Source organism: Sapajus apella, unplaced genomic scaffold (assembly GCF_009761245.1).
Source record: "Sapajus apella isolate SASKATOON/1434 unplaced genomic scaffold, GSC_monkey_1.0 scaffold59, whole genome shotgun sequence".
NCBI classification, from domain to species: domain Eukaryota; kingdom Metazoa; phylum Chordata; class Mammalia; order Primates; family Cebidae; genus Sapajus; species Sapajus apella.
In genome coordinates this window covers 8,043,829-8,063,538 of record NW_022436999.1, presented here as the reverse complement: position 1 = coordinate 8,063,538, position 19,710 = coordinate 8,043,829, and the positions used below count along the sequence as shown (strand labels likewise).

The 19,710-nt window shown below is 44.2% G+C and overlaps 1 protein-coding gene and 1 long non-coding RNA gene across 2 annotated transcripts in view; one reads left to right on the top strand and one right to left on the bottom strand.

The window, feature by feature from the left end:
• LOC116528569 (protein farnesyltransferase subunit beta) overlaps positions 1-19,710 on the top strand; it is a 75,369-nt gene that overhangs the window by 12,523 nt on the left and 43,136 nt on the right. The window contains exons 2-3 of the mRNA XM_032245870.1: positions 7,285-7,349; positions 15,578-15,650. Of these exons, the coding sequence (XP_032101761.1) occupies positions 7,285-7,349; positions 15,578-15,650 (138 nt within the window). The remainder of the gene's footprint in view (positions 1-7,284; positions 7,350-15,577; positions 15,651-19,710) is intronic.
• On the bottom strand, positions 1,979-2,316 carry LOC116528573. The gene is made up of 2 exons (XR_004259097.1): positions 2,191-2,316; positions 1,979-2,144 (listed from the first exon to the last, which is right to left on the bottom strand). It is a non-coding gene; the product is annotated as an uncharacterized LOC116528573 (long non-coding RNA).

The following is a 19,710-nucleotide window of genomic DNA, read 5'->3' as shown; positions in this document are numbered from 1 at the left end:
CCTGTGGTCCCACCCAGAGGCTGACTCAGTGCAGGAGCACCGTCTTCCTTCCACACCCTTATGATTTAATCCCAACCAAGCAGCATTCCCATTCCCTAACCCCCTGCCCACCAAACTATCCTTGAAAAACCTCCAAGCCTTCGGGAAAAGTGATTTGAGTAATAACTCTGTCTCCGGCATGGTGTGGCCAGCTGCATTCAGTTAAACTCTTTCATTATTGCAAGGCTGTGGTCTCAGTGAATTGGTTTTGTCTGTGCAGCAAGCAGGAAAAACCCGTTGGGTGATTACAAAATGGGTAAATCTCAAAGAGGTGGCATAGACTTCAGGCTTAACCACCATGTTCAGCTGAAACAAAGAAAGAAGGGTTTGGGGAGGCCAAGAATGGGGAGGTGACCAGAAAAAGCAGAGTAAACAATGGTAAGGTTTGTCAAGCAGGTTTAGGTAGGTGCCTTCTCCATTGGGCAGAGTTCCTAGTGGCTTAGAGTCATCCTTCTCTTCCTGGTACAGAAAGAGAGGCAAAGGGAGATTTCCTTTATAGATGTAATTTTCCCTTACAAATGGGGTAACTTCTGCTCTGTTTTCAGAGCTTCTCTTTTGTCTGCTGTTTCTCAAAATAATCAACTCAAAATAATCCTTATGCCAAAGAAGACTATTGTGGGAAGACATATTCTGGTCTCCTGCAGTCATGTTTTGAGGTGGCATATTCTGGTCTCCTGCACATTCAAATGTTAGGTTATTTATTTAGAGGAATTTTTGTTAAACATTTAAAAAGGTTTGTTATTTTTGTTTATCCTCTACTAGTTGAGAAGAAAAGTATGTTACTATTTTTAAATTAATTATGAATGAAGAAAGTACTATTTGAGGTAAAACGTTATGCATCAACCCCTGAGCTGAAATGTAGTGACTATTGCCACTGCTAAAAACTTTGTTTGATCAAACTTTCAACCTAAATTAATAGAGAGAGGCTCTCTAAAAGAACATGACACTTATTTGGGAATAGAGTATTACAGTGGGAATATCTGTGCCACAGTAAACTATGTGCATATTCAAGGAGGTAAAGAAAGACAAAGGCTTTTTTCTTTTTTTTTTTTTTTTGAGATGGAGTTTCGCTTTTGTTGCCCAGGCTGGAGTGCAATGGTGTGATCTCAGTTCACTGCAACCTCTACCTCCCAGGTTCAAGCAATTCTCCTGCCTCAGGCTCCCGAGTAGCTGGAATTACAGGCATATGCCACCACACCCGGCTAATTTTGTATTTTTAGTAGAGATAGGGTTTCTCCATTTTGGTCAGGCTGGTCTCGAACTCCTGACCTCAGGTGATCTGCCCACCTTGGCCTCCCAAAGTGCTGGGATTACAGGCGTGAGCTACCATGCCCAGCTCATAAGACAAAGATTTTTAAGGGAATAATGAGGATTATATAGTTCTTTTAAGATAACTATTATTACCTACAAGGATCAGTAACAAGTGTGACCAGTTTGAGATTGGACAAGTAGTTCCTGGACAGATGTCCTCGTGGAATTATTTTTTGTGTTAGGTTGTGATGACCTTTGTGCAGGGTTGTGGTTTTTGCAGTCATTTGGGATAGTTTTTGTTATCAAGCGTTGATGCATGAGAACCCTCTCTTTGTAGCTGTCCCTGGCATTGTTAGAATTTTTAAACATAAGTAACTCCATTTTGATTTTTTTTTTGAGATGGAGTTTCACTTATGTTACCCAGGCTGGAGTGCAATGGCGCGATCTCGGCTCACCGCAACCTCCGCCTCCTGGGTTCAGGCAATTCTCCTGCCTCAGCCTCCTGAGTAGCCGGGATTACAGGCACGCACCACCATGCCCAGCTAATTTTTTGTATTTTTAGTAGAGACGGGGTTTCACCATGTTGACCAGGATGGTCTCGATCTCCTGACCTCGTGATCCACCCGCCTCGGCCTCCCAAAGTGCTGGGATTACAGGCTTGAGCCACCGCGCCCGGCCTTCCATTCTGATTTTGACGATGTTCACAAATGTTAGCGTTGCATCCATCAGAATCCCCTGGAGGACCTATTAAAAGAAGTTGGGTGGACCCCACCCCCTAAGTGAATCTATAGGTCTATGCTGAGAATACCTGAGAATTTCCATTTCAAATAAGTTTAGCTTAGTTCCTGGAGAACCTGTTTCTTTCTTTTTTTTTTTTTTTGAGACGGAGTCTCGCGTAACCTGTTTCTTGAGTGAGGGGAATGGTTTCTGTGACTCATAGCAGCATTATTCATAATGGCCAAAAAATGTTCACCAGCTGATAAACTGGTACACAAAATGTGATGTATCTATACAATGGAATATTATTTGGTGAAATATAAATGGAGTAATGGTACATGCCACAGCATAGATGAGCTTAGAAAACATTATGCTTGTGAAAGAAGCCAGCCACAAAGGACCGCAGCTTGTATGATTCCATTTATATGCAATGCCAAACAGGTACATTTATAGAGGTAGAAAGAAAGTAAATTAGAGGGCCAGGCATGGTGGCTCACGCCTGTAATCCCAGTACTTTGGGAGACCGAGGTGGGTGGATCACTTGAGGTCAGGACTTTGAGACCAACCTGGCAAACGTGGTGAAACCCCATCTTTACTAAAAATGCAAAAAGTTAGCCAGGGCTGGTGGTGGGTTCCTGTAATCCCAATTACTCAAGAGGCTGAGGCAAGAGAATTGCTTGAACCTGGGAGGCAGCAGTTGCAATGAGCCGAGATCTCACCACTGCACTCCAGGCTGGGCAGCAGAGTGAGACTCCATCTCAAAAAAAAGAAAAGAAAAAAAAAAGAAAGTAAATTAGTGGTTGGCAGTGGGGAGAATGATAAGTTGGATTTGATACCTGAGAACTGTGGGGTTACTTTTTGGGGGAGTGAAATGTTCTAAAAGTGATTGTGATGGATACACTACTCTATGAATATGCTAGAAGTCATTGATTTGTGCACTTTAAATGAATGAATTGAATGGTATATGAATTGTATCTCAATAAAGCTGTTAAAAAACTATACCAGTTCTTAATTATCCATGGGACCTGTTACAAAAGGAAAAAAAAATAGAAAAATATATCAGTTCTTAAGAGAAAATTATTTATTATTATGAACAGCTGACCTGTAATACACAGATATTCATCAGAATTCATAACTTGACTTTTCAGATATGAGTCAGTTACTAACTGCATTGGAAAATCACTTGTTCATTCTGAATAAATGATTAGGAACTCCAAAGAGAAGGACACTACGTTGGGAAAATTTTAAGCATTTTCCACTGTGCAGTATAAAATATTTCCATGTTTTTGTCAGGTGTCTTAGCTCAGAAATAAAACTCCATTTTTCTTGTGTAGTACTTGGCTGCTTTCCCGCAAGAGAGCTGAAGATGGGACTTCTGATTAAGGAGTTCCTGGCTGGGAGCTTTTATCCCTAGGCATCTAAGTGCCAGAATGTTAAGAGGAAGATGCGTTCATGCATTAGCCTTTGAATATTATTAAGTCATATGGATTCAAATGGCTTATATTAGAGTAAAGGAAGTGAATTTTCTTCCCAGTTGATTTTGTGTCATTCAGAACTCGCTAACTCACTTAGATAAAACAGTGCAGTTGGTCCTCCATATCCTTGGGTTCTGCCTCTGTGGATTCAGCTAACCACAGATTGAAAATATTTGGGAAAAAAAAATTGTGTCTGTGCTGAATAAGTACAGACTTATTTCCTTGTTATTGTGTCAACCTAAAAGGAAGAAGCTGAGGTGAAGTTAATATAAGTGGAGAGTTTATTTGGGCCAAAATTGACGATTGCAGCCTAAGAGCATAGATTCAAGTTGCCCTGAATGTTCACTCTAATTAGCAGCAGTTACAAGTAGGTTTTTAAAGGACAAGAATAGTTACCCAAAAAGCTGACTAAAAGAAAAATAAATAAAGGAAAAGAAGAGGCAGTTTCTAAATTGTTCACCAAGACTTTACATTAAAATTACATAAGGTATGCCTTATTCTTTGTATCACAAATTCCAGGAACATGAATATAATGGATGAGGCAGCTAGGGAGGAATGAAATGCCTTTAAACAGCTGCTCCAAGACGTGGTTGTTGGGAGCATAACCGAAGTCCTATACTTGATCTCCCTGGGCCTGATAAATTTTGTATACGTCACATAACTCAGACTGCTCTGAGCTATTTTTCTTTTCTCAATTGTAGTTATGTTATACTGGGAGCTATTATAAGTAATCTAGAGATGATTTAAAATGCAGGCGTGCACCATATAACAATCCTCAGTCTGCATGTACCGCAGTGGTCTTGAAAGATTATAGTAGTGTATTTTCACTAAATTTTTTTATGTTTGGATATTTTTAGATCTACAAAGGCTTACTATTATGTTACATTTGCTACAGTATTTAGTAACATGCTGTACAGGTCTGTAGCCCAGAAGCAATAGGCTACACTATATAGCCCACGTATGTGGTAGGCCATACCACCCAGGTCCAGGTTGGTTTAAGTACACTTTGTGATGCTCGCACAAGGATGAAATCACCTAAGAAGGCATCTCTCAGAACGTATCCCTGTAGTTAAGCTATTCGTGATTATATGGAAGGGTTGTATAGGTTTTGGGCAAAATGCCACCATTTTATATCAAGGACTCGAGCATCCACGGATTTCGGTATCCTGGGAGATCCTTGAACCAATCCCACATGGATACTGAGAGATGATGATATATCATAGGCAAATCTTTATTTAATGATCTTACTGATTTCTTATCTATTTTTCTATCCCATTCAGCTTATAGGCATGACTGAGAAATGAATTCTGTGCTTCATTTAGGCTGGTGCTTTATTTTAGCCACGTGAATGTCGGGAATGGAAAAAGAATTATGATGATTCTGGGATGACTTTCTAATTCCTCCCAAGTCAGATTCTCATGGTGATGTCAGTCTGTTTTTTGAAGTATTGTAACCTTTTTTTTTTTTTTTTTTTTGAGACGGAATTTCGCTCTTGTTACCCAGGCTGGAGTGCAATGGAGCGATCTCAGCTTACCGCAACCTCTGCCTCCTGGGTTCAGGCAATTCTTCTGCCTCAGCCTCCCAAGTAGCTGGGACTACAGGCATGCGCCACCATGCCCAGCTAATTTTTTTTTGTATTTTTAGTAGAGACACGGTTTCACCATGTTGACCAGGATGGTCTCGATCTCTTGACCTCGTGATCCACCCGCCTCAGCCTCCCAAAGTGCTGGGATTACAGGCGTGAGCCACCGCACCTGGCCCCTATTGTAACCTTTTAAACAGGTCATCCTTCAAATTTGTTCGAAAGCAAATATAAAAGCATATTCTAAAACCAGATGTGAATTAATTTTAGATTAGCTGTCATTTTAGATGATTCATGTCACTGCTCCCCTCATCATGACAGATATTTCTTGCATGCTTCTCAAAGGGACTAGGAGCTCAGCCTCAATGGGTGTTTCAGAAATAAATGATGCATTTTTGAAGTTTCTCAGGGAGATTTTTATATATCTTGAAATCTCAACAAAAACATGTCTCATTACAAAGATTAGGGATGTCAAGGAAGGTGAACCCCAATCCTGTTAACCAGATCTTCCCTCATTACTGTACCTTGTCTTTACAGGAGCTCTCCCATGAGACCACATTGTGACCACAGTCGTTGCCGGGTGTGCTCAGCAAGTCATTACACCAAGGCAGGGGGTTGCAGCAGAGAAGGAGGTTTAGTCATAAGATCATTTGATGAGGAGATGGAAAGAATCCTCAGATTCCTCCTTGAAAAGTTTGGGGTTAGGGTTTTTAAGGGCTTTGGAGTGGGCTGAAGTGTGGAGCGTGGAGTTTGTGGATTGGCTGAAAAATGTAGGGTGAAGTTATGGTCAGGGAGATGAGGAAGCTGTATTCTCAGGCAGATCCTATTCCTCTGGGGGAGTTTTGAAACTGATGGCTGAAATTCAGAGTCTGAAAAACATCCTAGATGGTCCTTAAACAAAAGTCTTATGATTCTAATGTCAGAGATCCTGGATCTGTATGAACAATGGGATGCAAATGGTCAGATTTTTTAGCAACCAGGAAGTGGGCTGAAGTGCAGCCTCATTCATGCTTAATTATAACTGTATTTCTGTCCAGAACCCAGCATGCAGTTTTTGTCAACCATGTGGGGCAGTTTCAGCATTATGGTGTGGCGTTCAGAGGAGAAAGATCTGATTGCTTTTGTGACCTGACTTTCTGAGATCCTTCATTTTATGGGACCGTGGAGTCCTGTGTATGACGTAGGACCAGAATTTGCTATTTGTTTTGGTGTTTCAACAATTGATGTTGTTCTAAACCCCGCAGATGATTTTAATATTTTAACTCTTCAGTCTTACAGTAGAAAGCACAACTGTTGGCAGAAACTAGTTATGTGTTTCAGAGTGGTCAGTTAGTGACCACCCAAACAACTTTATAGAGCAGGAAGAATACATATTTTAAGTGGAGGGGAGGAAAATGTCATTTTCCCTCTACCCTTCTAATTTCTGGGCTGAAACCTCTATAACAAAATAACAGGATAACAAAAAAAAAAAAGCAGAAGTTTGTTAACATGTATACTTCATGTATACATGGGAGATACCCAGGAGAAAATGAGTCATTCTGAAAGAGGTGATCTAGAACTCCGGCTTATATAGCATTTGCAACTAAAAACAGAGAAGGTTGTGGGGGAAGCCAGTGATGGGGAGGTGAACAGGACAAGTATGATAAATAAGGGTAAGGTTTGTGATGCAGATTTCAGTAGGTGCCTTCTCCATTGATAATAGTTTCTTCTGATTTAGTCATCCTTCTCTTTTGGTACAGAGAGGGAAACAGCCTTACAAATAGAGAGTTCCTTTATAGATGTACATTTCTGTCTCAAACTGGTGTACTCTGTTTTCAGAGCTTCTCCTGTATCTGCAGTTTCTCAAAATAATCCTTATGCCATTGAGGCATATTTTGGCGTGGCAGATGGTCTCCTACACAAGCAAGAGACATCTGCTGTCTTCATCGGCTCCCTGAATAACTGGTGCCAGGGAACTAAACACCAAAACTGCCGTTAGTTCAGATATTATGGATTCGGTTTCTGGAACAGTCCATTGTGATGCCAACATGGTACAGGGGATTCCTCCTCGCCTTGTCCTAGGCCTGTCATCCTGCAGAACCCCTGTCTTACAGTACTGTGAAGTTCCAAACCATACCAACCAACCCTAGCCAATAGGCATTTGTGGCAATAGGAAGAAAAAGCTGATGGAGGTCTCATCTGCATTTGTTTTCTCTCTCCCATCTTCTGCATCCTTACCAGGCAAAAGTAGAAGAAAAGATCCAGGAGGTCTTCAGTTCTTACAAGTTCAACCACCTTGTACCAAGGTAAGCTGTGGTTAGGAGTTCTAGGGGATGAACACCGCCATGCCAAAGCCTTTCTTTCCTTTTTGAGCAAATCTAACTACAGGGGAGCATCCGCTGCAAAACTGGTGTTTCTTGTCCTTGTGGCTACCTGGATATGCTATGACCCTCACTCTTCCTTCTGGTAGAGTACTGTTGAGAGGCGATTCTCTATGCAAGCTGAGCTGCCAGGTGTTAACGTGGGGATTCCACTCAGTGCCTGAATTCTGAAGTCTGAAGGTGGAGCGAGGAATTCCAGGTTTTTGTTTAGTGGTGGCCTGCTGCTCTGGTCTTCAAATGAGAACTCTCAGATTTTTCTTTTTCTTTTTTTTGAGACAGAGTTTCGCTCTTACTGCCCAGGCTGGAGTACAGTGGCGTGGTCTCGACTCACTGCAACCTCCACCTCCCAGGTTGAAGTGATTCTCCTGCCTCAGCCTCTCAAGAATCTGGGATTATAGGTGCCCGCCACCATGCCTGACTAATTTTCATATTTTTAGTAGAGATGGGGTTTCACCATTTTGGCCAGGGTGGTCTCGAACTCCTGACTTCAGGTGATCCACCCGCCTCAGCCTCCCGAAGTGCTGGGATTACAGGCGTAAGCCACCGTGCCTGGCCCAGATTTTTCTTTTTCATATTGCACTTTGAGACACATTTAGAGTCCAGGGAGATGGCCACGGATGGATTCCTTTGATGTAGATTATTATTTGATTGGAAAAGCATGAGAAGTTTGAGTTTCTCCATGCCTGCTCCCTGTTGGTAATTGTAGCATATCCAAGGATGAAATTTCAAACGAGAAATAGAATGCCTTTTGTTTTCCTTGGAGCTTAGCAAATTGAAATCCTCTAAGTCCTGTGAGGTCAGGTATTTCGAAAAGGGAATTATAGGAAGAAACTTATTATTTAATTTGAACCTTTATTTTCTCTTCCAGTATTTTGTAGTATGTCACACTAGAATTTCATAAGGTGATTTCATTCTCGTATTAGTACTTCTCATGCAGTCACAAATTGTTTCTTTGAAGCCATTATGTGTTATATTTCCAGCCATCAGGATTCATCAGTAGTCTAAAACTGTGTAGTCATTATTTTATCTTAATGATGGAACATTCTTCTTTCTTTCTTTTCTTTGAGATAGGGTCTTGCTCTGTTGCCTAGGCTGGAGTGCAGTGCCCTGATCATAGCTCACAGCAGCCTCGAACTCCTGCAGATCCTTTCAGTGCGGCCTCCCCAATAGCTGGGACTATAGGAGTGCATCACCTAGCTTATTTTTATTTTTTGTAGAGATGGAGGTCTCACTGTGTTGGTCAGGTTTGTCTTGAACTCCTGACCTCAAGCAGTCCTCCCAAAGTGCTGAGATTACAGCTGTGAGCCACCACACCTGGCTGGTAGAACACTTTTCCTTGACATCTCTAAAGAAGGTGTGGTTAGGCCACTGGCTGATTGACTGGTTGGGAAGCTGCAGGTCTGAAGTTCAGCCTTTCCTCCTTCGTCATGTCTCTTGACTCCTTGAGATGTCCTAACAGGCTAAATCCTGGCAGGTCAGCCTCTGGGTACTTCTGCTGACTGGAACATTATAAATGGCTCCAGCCTTGTTACCATTGTGTCTCTCTCTTTCTCTCTCTCTCTTTTTTTTTTGGCTACCATTTCTTAAGAAACCTTTTCTGATTAGACATGGCAGAAAACAGTTTGAAAACACATGTTCATAGGGAAAGACAGGTGGGAGGTTAACTTCGTCTTCATTCCCTGGGGAAGGAAAGGAGAAAAATATCAGCTTACTAGTATAGTGTTTCCCTTCACTGCTAAACCAAATCTCTGCGTTAACCCAACGCTCTGACCTCAGTAAAATGAATTATTCCTCTTGTCATGAGACACAACTAGAGATTAGCAAATGACGCCATTTAAACAGCTTGGGAGAAGGGTATCCATGGCAGTTTGCTGCCCCTGGGTACAAGCCAGTACAAGCTTAGCTTCCCCAGAGAGGACAAGACTTCATAATGGTGAGGGTGTGGGTGATTGCTTTCGGAGGGGCTTTGTTGTTGTGGCTGTACCCCGGATGACTCACTTGATTGGGCTGAGTCACTGTCTACTGCCTGGGCTCTGGGGACACACAGCCTCTGTTTCCCACACGAACCTTTGATTATTTGACATTCGTTTTTCATCTGCCATCAGGAGAGAACCCTTGGACTCTTTCATCCATTTTTTAAAATTTGTTTTTCCTTAGCTCATGAGCTGAAGACTCTTTTATTCATACTGAGATATGAGGGAAGATGGGAAGTTCTAGTTTGGGAGGAAGCAGTTGTTTTTTTGTGAGTGGCAGTAGAGGACATTAAAGGAGTGAAATCCCCCGATTCACGGATCATAGGTCAGGTATGGGTGGATAAAAAAAGTGTCTCTCCTGGGCTTGGATCCTTGTGGAAATAGAATATATCAGGGCTCTGGGTTAGTTTCTGGAATTTCACTGTTACCCATTTTATCATTGTTGCCTGTGAAATTGAGTGTTTTAAAGGATGCTAATTAATGTTAGAGATGTTATATGTTTTGGCTGAATGGCTGAGTATATAATTCAACATATTACTATAAGGCTGAAGCCAAGCATCACCATCATAGAATGAGCTCCTAGAATATAAGAATAAAATACAAAATTTATCAGAATTTTAAATTATTATCACAGTCTCAATATTTAACATTTTAATGGTCAAAACTTAAAAGTCTGGGCCGGGCACGGTGCCTCACACCTGTAATCCCAGCACCTTGGGAGGCCAGGGCAGGCGGATTACGAGGTCAGGAGATCGAGACCATCCTGGCCAACATGGTGAAACCCAGTCCTTACTAAAATACAAAAAATTAGCCAGGCATGGTGGCAGGCGCCTGTAGTCCCAGCTACTCAGGAGGCAGAGCAATCACTTGACCCTGGGCAGTGGAGGTTGCAGTGAGTCAAGATTGCGCCACTGCACTCCAGCTGGGTGACAGAGCAAGACTCTGTCTCAAAAAAAAAAAAAAAAAAAGTAAAAGTCTAACACTTTAATGCAGGAAGTGACCCTCACTGTTAGCTAAAGTACATGGTCATCTGTTAGCAGGAAATCTAGAGGGCAGGGTTGGTTTGTGTGTCTGTGGTCATGATGCTGATCCAATGCGACAGAATCACACACACGCCCAGGACCACAGACCATGCACGGGTTCAGGGCCGTCTGTGATGATGCTGAAGTCGGCATTTGCCTATTCAGCATTCCAGGGCCAAAGCTGAATAGCAGACTGGGCTGAAAGTCAAGGCTGGAGCTGAATGGCAGTACATTCTGCAATTGATCCCCTTCCCAGAAATGATTTTCCTCTCTAAGGTTGTGACTGTCTACCTGGAGTGAAGTAGTCAGTTCCAAAGAGCTTTTTGACCATGCTTTTCATGGTTTTATTAGTGTCCTGCTTTCCCATGAAAACTCATTTTTTCTTCCCCATGGGTATTTTCATGGTTTCACACCCTTTTCAGTGTACCCTTTTGTATTTATCACCTTAGCTTTAATAAGAAACTTGAAATGCATAAACTACACACACACCTTTCTCACATGTAATTTTAAATTTGTTTTCTCTTAGGCAAAAGGAGCCTGGTGCTCTTCAGAAATGAGAAATATTGATAATGTCCCTGTGCTAATAGAGCCCTGGAGGTTAAGTGCTGACAATGGCACTGAAGCCAGAATACTCTTGAGTTAATGTTCTCAAAGCAGGCCTGTCACAGGCACCAGCTTAGCTCCCATGTTTTCTGCCATTCCTGTATGTGATGCAGTGTTAGAATTTCCCAGATCCTGAGCAGGTAGAGGATGTATTCCTTTCTTACTGTTATTCTTTCCAAGGTCTTACAAATAAGTTCATCTTTCCTCAATTGGTTTATTACTTACATGCCAGGTGCTTATTTTTTGAGTAGAGAGGCCCCTGGCTTTACTGGGTTAGAAAGTCCCCAGGAACCAACAATGGACTGAATCTCCTGTCCTCTCATCTGTCACAATCAAATGCATGATTCTCAGGATGGCCCAGGTTTGTAGGGAGGAAGTGGGTTTGCTCTCATTCCATTCTGCTGCCTTTGTGTGATCCACTTATTCAGCAGCAATATCCAGAGGGTCTCCAAAGGACAGGACACTCTGCTGGGCTCAGGGAAGCCGATGTGAGCAAGGCTAGCCCTGGGCCTGCCCCCACTGGGCTCTTGGTCTAATTGGGGAGGTGGACATTAAACAAATGAACACAAATACACAGTTACCAATGGGATAGTTTGAGAGGGAGAATCACAGGGAGAATCTAATTTTGATTGGGAAGTTAGGGAAGGCTTCTTAGAGAAAGTGACATTTAAGCTGAATCTGTAGGTAGAATGGGGTGGCTAACTTAAGGGATGTGGAGAGTGTTCCAGTCAGAGGGAACAGCATGTGCTAAAGCCAGGAGACCAAAAGGAGCGGAGCTCAAAGAAGGCAGCATGACCAGAGCTCGGTGAGGCCAGAGATGGGGTTGGAGAGCAGTGTGGGTGGAGGCACACTTCGAAGAGTCTGAAGCCCAGTAGGCTCACTCCTCATAAGAAGTACTATTTACATCATTACCCAGTACACACAGATGTGCAAGTTCCTTCTCAGACTGTGGAAACCTGACTTCCCATAGCCTTAATAGATTTACCCACTTGCTCTCCTGTCCCCTCTGCACAGTGACACGGGGCCCTCCTTATCCACTTGAGCTGACCCCGTGCATCCCCCCTGCACTCCCTCAACCCCTGCATGAAGCTGGTCTTGTTCTGCTCCATGTAATTGAGTGGCTTTGGGGCTGAATTGTTCAGGTAAAAAGGAGAAGAGCTCTAGCTTTTAACTTCCTACACACAAAAGATTTTTGGATAGAGGTGAGTTGAGAATGAAGGGCCGGTGAGGGGATTAGTCAGCTTGGGCTGCTATAACACGGTATTGCAGATGGGGTGCATTCAACCACAGAGATTTATTTTCTCACAGTTCTGGATGTCAGAAGTCTAAGACCAAGGTGTCCGCAGGTTTGGTTTCTCCTGAGGCTGCTGGCTGGCTTCACCAACATGTTATACTTCTTATCTCCCTGGTCCTTCACTAACTGCCTTCTAATCCTTTTAGTCATCTGATGTAGATTCCCTAATATATCCACCACCGTGACCACAGCTCTCCCACTTTTTTTTTTTTTTTTTTTTGGTAGCTGGGATTACAGGCACTTGCCACCATACCCAGCTAATTTTGTATTTTTAGTAGAGACGAGGTTTCTCCATGTTGGTCAAGCTGGTCTTGAACTCCCGACCTCAGGTGAACCTCCTGCCTCAGCCTCCCAAAGTGCTGGGATTACAGGTGTGAGCCATCACGCTCTGCCCACTCCCACCATTCCAACTCCTGGTTCCTGAGAAAATCAAGGCTGACCCACCTGAGTTTCCTGTTTCCTCCTTCCCACATCATATTCCTATATTTTGCTAGCTTTGTATCCATCATTTCTTGCTCTGAGAATGTAGAATCCTTCCTTATTCCAGGCTCACCTCTCTGCTATACCCTCATTGCAGCCCTCCCCTGTCCTCTTTACTGACCTTCCCTGATGGATTTCCTCTGGGTTCTTGCATTTTTAGTGTAGAATTTCTCTGCTTACTGCCTTGTACTTTTGCTCCAGCTGAACTAAACTAACTCAAATGTGTCATGATGGTTTCTTCATTTTGCCTGCCTCACTCATGTCCTTCCAGCCTTAGCCTTAATGCTGTTCCCTTTGGGAAGAGTTTTCTGACCTTCTGTGTCTTCCTGTGGCTGATCACAGCATTTATTGGACAGGGCTCTACTTGTCATTTTCACATCTGCGTCCACCTCTGGACTGTTGCTCTAGAGGACAGAGCAACCTCTACCCTAGTGCTGGACACTCTGCCCACACAGATGGGTGTTCCCTGTGTCCTGAGTGGACTTCCCTGAAAGAGAAACTTCGTCTGACCACCTCCTCTTGTTTACAATTTGCCTTCACCTATGCTCTGAATGCTCTCCAAGGTCTCCAGCCCTTCTGTGATTTGTCATCTTTTCCCTCAGTCTTGCTGCAGCATCTGCCACTGTTAAAACACCTTCCTGAAATTCACTCCTCCCTGATGGCCTGTGATATGACACTTCCTTTGCTCTTCCCCAGCATATGTAAACTCTCCTGTTTCTCTCCTTCACTGGCTCCTCATCCTCCTCCAGGCTGTTAGAGATGGGTCTTCCCACAGTTTTGTTTTCAAACTTCTCTCTCTGCCCTCTCACCTTCTAGGGCTTCACTTGTCACTTGCATGCAGGTAAGTGCTTCCCCGTCTGCGTGTGTAACCTGGATTCCTCCCCTGAGCCTCACGTGTGTGTCCAGCAGCCTGATTGACATCCTCACCTGAATGCACTTCTAGCATCCTAAAACCCACACATCGAAAAGTCAGCTGATCATGGGTCACACACTAGTTTGGGCCCTCAGTAGCCCCCACGGGGTCAGCTCCTCAGAGCTTCTAACCTGTCCCCCCACCCCATCTGTCTGCCCACTGCAGTGCTTTCAGTTACTTCCATTTGTAAACACATATTGAGTACCTACTGTTTTCCCAAAGCACGGTTCTGATCATTTCTTTCCTCACCTTAGAAACCTTCAGACTTCCCTTTGCCTAGTAAATTGAGTAGAAATGCCTCAGCCAGCATCCCAGATCCTTGTTAAAAATAAACAAAAGGTTCCCAGCTCCCTTTCTACCATTCCTCTTCGTCCCTGTGTTGAGGCCAGATTATTCCACCTGTCACTCCTCTTGCACACTTTCTTCCTGTGCTGCGTAATAGAGTAGCCATTAGCTACCTGCAGCTATTTAAACTTTAATTAAAATGTTCTCCTCTGCCAGGGCCACTCATTTCACATTCCTCCTTTTTCGCACAAACGTTCCTGATCATTTCTTCATGAGATGTCCCCTCCCTTTTGAGCCCCAGTAGTAGTTTATGTTTTTCCTTTATGAAACCTACCCATTCTTTCCTTGTAGCCATTTATATACTTAACTCATTTCTGAATTGGAATAGTTTTCGAGGTAAAGACTACATGAAGGGCTGGGTGTGGTGGCTCACGCCTGTAATCCCAGCTCTTTGGGAAGCCGAAATGGGCGGATCACTGGAGGTCAGGAGTTCAAGACCAGCCTGGCCAACATAGTGAAACCCTGTCTCTACTAAAAATAGAAAAATTAGCTGGGCATGGTGGCCTGTGCCTGTAATCCCAGATACTCCAGAGGCTGAGGCAGGAGAACTGCTTGAACCTGAGAGGTAGAGGTTGTAGTGAGTTGAAATTGTACCATTACACTCCAGCCAGGGCAACACAGCAAGATTCTGTCTCAAAAAAAAAAAAAAAAGACTACATGAAGGATCTTCTTCTGAGCCTAGTACAGAGGGAGTTTGATAAACAATTGTGGAATTGACTACCTCGAAAAGGGAATGGTTCTCTTTCCTTTGTTTCTGTAATCCAGAAGCACAGGGAAAATCTTGATAATCTGTGCTTTTTCCTTCCTTCTGTAGTCACACAGGCTCTTTCTGCCAGACCAAGAAAGAAGTGCAGCCTCTGTGCTTTGCCGAGCCTGTGCAGGTGGCCATGGGTGGCACATTTCATCTTAAAGCCAGTATTGTTGACTTCAGAGCCAAGGACAGTGACTGGCTGCAGAATACGGTCTTCCGGCCAGGGCTGTGGGTCACACGTGGAAGGTGGAATTTCAGGGAGGGAATAATAGATGGTAACCCAGAGGTGGGCAGAGTACAAACTACAGACCTTGGAGAAGTGGTCCCAGAAGGGGTGACTGAAATGACAGCGGCTAACCAAGGCAGGGAAGTGGCGAGGCTCAGATTAAATTGCTTACAGGATGGGGAGCCACAAAGATATCTGTTCTTAGATGCCAGAGGAAGTTTCTGGGTGGATTCTCATTGCCTGGCTGCATATACTCCTTGTGGCTTTCCGTTAGTCCAAAGTCACTGCCTTTAGGAGACAATTTCATGCAAAATGTCAGCCGACCTAGTTTTTAGATGCTTTAGAGACATTCAGACAAGAGCTTCTTTTCTCTGGTTTAGTTGCTCTTTGGAACCAAAGAAGTTGCGGGTTAAACATTTAGTGACTATAGGGGAATGTCCTGAAGCTGAGTGTGTACCTGTGTGTGTGTGTGTGTGTACCTGTGTACGTGTGTGTGGTGGAAGCATAAGCTATTGGAATGGGCTTATAAGCTGTTTGTCTTTCCAGGCTTATTTTGCAGAGGGAGAAGCACTTCCATTATCTGAAAAGAGGCCTTCGACAACTGACAGATGCCTATGAGGTAAACATGCTGCCCAAGAATGCTTGCTGTCAAATTATCTGCCAAATCGTCCTCTTTTCTTTTTTCTTTTTTTTTTTTTTGAGATGGAGTCTCACTCTGTCACCCAGGCTGGAGTGCAGTGGTGCAATCTCAGTGTACTGCAACCTCCGTCTTCTGGGTCCAAGCGATTCTTCTGTCTCAGCCTCCTGAGTAGCTGGGATTATAGGTGTGTACCACCATGCCCAGATAATTTTTGCATTTTTAGTAGAGACGGGGTTTCACAGTGTTGGTCAGGCTGGTCTCGAACTCCTGACTTCAAGTGATCCACCCACCTTGGCCTCTCAAAGTACTGGGATTACAGGCGTGAGCCACTATACCCTTTCTCCGTTTTTCTGTTTAAATGTTAAAGACTGTTGGGGCTGACCTGTTGCAGAGTCACTCTTCTCTGTGGTTTTGGCAGGAGGCAGGGTGCTGTCACAGAGCTGGGACTTCAGCCCTGAAAGGGCAGAACCCAGTCTCTTCTAGAGCGAGTGGAGCACCCTAGATAGGATGGGGCTTTCTCTGTTATTAGATCCTGTCTGAGGGGTTCACATGCTTTATCTAGACCCCCTTGACAGCTAACTAAAGCCAGTTATCTGTTCACCCTTAACCCTTTGCCCTATAAGCTGATCTAATTTCTTGCTCTCTGGCTTTAACATTTGTTGAGGATTATTGCCCAAACCTGTTAAATATGTATCATAATGATTAAAAATTTTCCAACTTCAGCACTCCTTCTAGTGCATTAATTTTCATATCTTCATTAAAGAGACAAAAACCCCTTACTGGGCCGGGCGCGGTGGCTCAAGCCTGTAATCCCAGCACTTTGGGAGGCCGAGGCGGGTGGATCACGAGGTCAAGAGATCGAGACCATCCTGGTCAACATGGTGACACCCCGTCTCTACTAAAAATACAAAAAATTAGCTGGGCATGGTGGCACGTGCCTGTAATCCCAGCTACTCAGGAGGCTGAGGCAGGAGAATTGCCTGAACCCAGGAGGCGGAGGTTGCGGTGAGCCGAGATCGCGCCATTGCACTCCAGCCTGGGTAACAAGAGCGAAACTCCCTCCTCAAAAAAACAGTAAACAAAAAAAAAACCCTTACTTGTAATAAGAAGATCTAATTTCTCTCCTGATTAGAAGATCAGTGTAGAGGGTGCTCCTTGGAGTTTAACACTACTATTTCGGAGTAGATCTTAAGTATTTCCCAGAGCAACCTCAGGGCTGGGTGGCGATGGAGGAGGACAGATGTTGGAAGGGGTTGAGTGGCAGGCAAAGGGTGAATGTGAACAGGAAGGCTCCAGTCTTTCTGTCCTGCTTAACACAGGGCAGCATCTCTGTTTTAATCTGCTTTTTATTTGGGTTCCACATTTGATTATTCGTGGCAGTGATTTGCCAACTCAAATGCCTGTAGGGCCCAGGCAGGCAGCATAAGTCAGTGAAGTGGGCTGCTTGGAGGCTGAGGCTAACTGGAGACCCCGTGCCCTTATCCTGCTCCCACCCGTTGCTGCCATCTAGGAATACAGATCCACGGTTGCCAGATCATTTTTTTTTTCTTCCAAATGAAGCTGGAAACCCACATATTTATGTGACTCTCCTGACAAATGTTGCAGCTACTTCCAATTAAACAGTACACATCCATGGGCTAGATTTGCCCTGTGGTCTATCAGTCATTGTCTCAAGTCCTCAATGGTTATGATACAGTTGGTACCATATTCGCTAACAATTTATTGAACGGTGTGCTAAAAGCTCTGTCACCCAGGCTGGAGTGCAGTGGCACGATCTTGGCTCACTGCAACCTCCACCTCCCAGGTTCAAGCAATTCTACTGCCGCAGCCTCCTGAGTGGCCAGGATTACAGTGTTCACCACCACGCCTGGCTAATTTTTGTATTTTTAGTAGAGACAGGTTTCACCATGTTGGCCAGGCTGGTCTCAAACTCCTGATGTCAAACAATCCATCCGCCTCAGCCTCCCAAGGTTCTGGGATTATAGGCGTGAGCCACTGTGCCAGGCTGCATTCTCTTATTTAAATCTCGTAACTAGGCCGGGCACGGTGGCTCACACCTATAATCCCAGCACTTTGGGAGGCTGAGGAGGGTGGATCGCAAGCAAGGTCAAGAGATCGAGACCACCTGGTCAACATGGTGAAACTCCGTCTCTACTAAAAATACAAAAATTAGCTGGGCATGGTGGTGCATGCCTGTAGTCCCAGCTACTCGGGAGGCTAAGGCAGGAGAATTGCTTGAACCCAGGAGGCGGAGGTTGCAACGGTGAGCCGAGATCACGCCATTGCACTCCAGCCTGGGTAACGAGCGAAACTCCGTCTCAAAAAAAGAAAAAAAAAAAAAAAAAATCGGCCGGGCGTGGTGGCTCAAGCCTGTAATCCCAGCACTTTGGGAGGCCGAGGCGGGTGGATCACGAGGTCAAGAGATCGAGACCATCCTGGTCAACACGGTGAAACCCCGTCTCTACTAAAAATACAAAAAATTAGCTGGGCATGGTGGTGCGTGCCTGTAATCCCAGCTACTCAGGAGGCTGAGGCAGGAGAATTGCCTGAACCCAGGAGGCGGAGGTTGCGGTGTGCCGAGATCGCGCCATTGCACTCCAGCCTGGGTAACATGAGTGAAACTCCGTCTCAAAAAAAAAAAAAAAAAAAAAATCTCGTAACTATCTGAGGTAGATCAACCTTTTGTTTTTTGCAAGTAATAAAACAGATTAAGCAAGATTAAATCACTTGCTTAAAGGCACATAGCTATAAGATGAGGAGCTGGGATTCAAACTTAGGCCACATCCCTGACCGTGTCTTCAGTAGCGCACCAGCCTGCCTTCCAGGTGGCGAATTAGCCACAGTTTGGGATGTCAGCACAGTTTTGGAGAGGGCAGCTTGGGCCAACAGAAAGAATACTGGATTGAGTCTAAAAACCTAGGTTCCTGCCTCAGCCCTGACATTTACTATTTTTATAATCTGAAAAAAGTTAAATCTCTGGACCTCATTTATATATTTTAATTAATAAAACTGGGGCAGTACTCCTACCTACCCTGCCTAGCCTTGAATGCTCAATAATTATTTGTGGTTTAATTAGGATCAAAAGTATCTGCATGTCCCCTTTGGAAGCCTTTCCTAGCTCCCCCAGGCAGAATTAGTCTCTTCCATATGCTCCCTCAAAACTCTGTTTCTGCCCATTACAGCATTTCTCCAGGTATATGTACACATGTTGTTCCAGAAAGACACAAGGTAACTTATATGTCTGTCCAGTGCTCTCTTCCTCTATAGATAATGACACGCGTTCCATATCCCAAGTGTCTCAAGAACAGAAACCAGGCCAGTCATGGTGGCTCACGCCTGTGATCTCAGCACTTTGGGAGGCAGAGGCAGCTGAATTGCTTCAGCCCAAGAGTTCAGGATCAGCCTGGGCAAGATACTGGTACCCTGTCTCTATAAAAACTTAAAAAATTAGCCAGGCATGGTGGTGTGGGCCCCTAGTCCCAGCTACTTAGGAGGGTGAGGTGGGAGGATTGCTTGAGCCAGGAGATTGAGGCTGCAGTGAGCTGAGATCATACCACTGCACTCTAGCCTGGGTGACAGAGCGAGACCCTGTCTCAAAAAAAATAAAGAGTAGAAACCAAATTTTATTATCATTCCCACAATGTCTAATACAGTGCTTGGCACAAGTAGATGGTATCAGATATTTATTGAATCAATGATTGAGTTAACCCAGGAAATCTCATCGGAGAGTGTGTATCGCCTTGGTTCTCCACTGAGAAAACAGCAGCCCCTAACCTCCTGGCCAATAAGAAGTCCTCCTCTTAGCCTTCCTTAGACGCCTATCAGGGAGGGATTCTTTAGGTTCAGGGTCACATTTTTTAATCCTGTTGTCTTTTTTTTCTTTTCTTTTTTCTTTTTTTGAGACGGAGTCTTGCTCTGTCACGCAGGCTGGAATGCAGTGGTGTGATCTCAACTCACTGCAACCTCTGCCTCCCCGGTTTGAGTGATTTTCCTGCCTCGGCCTCCCAGGTAACTGGGAATACAGGCGCACATCACCACA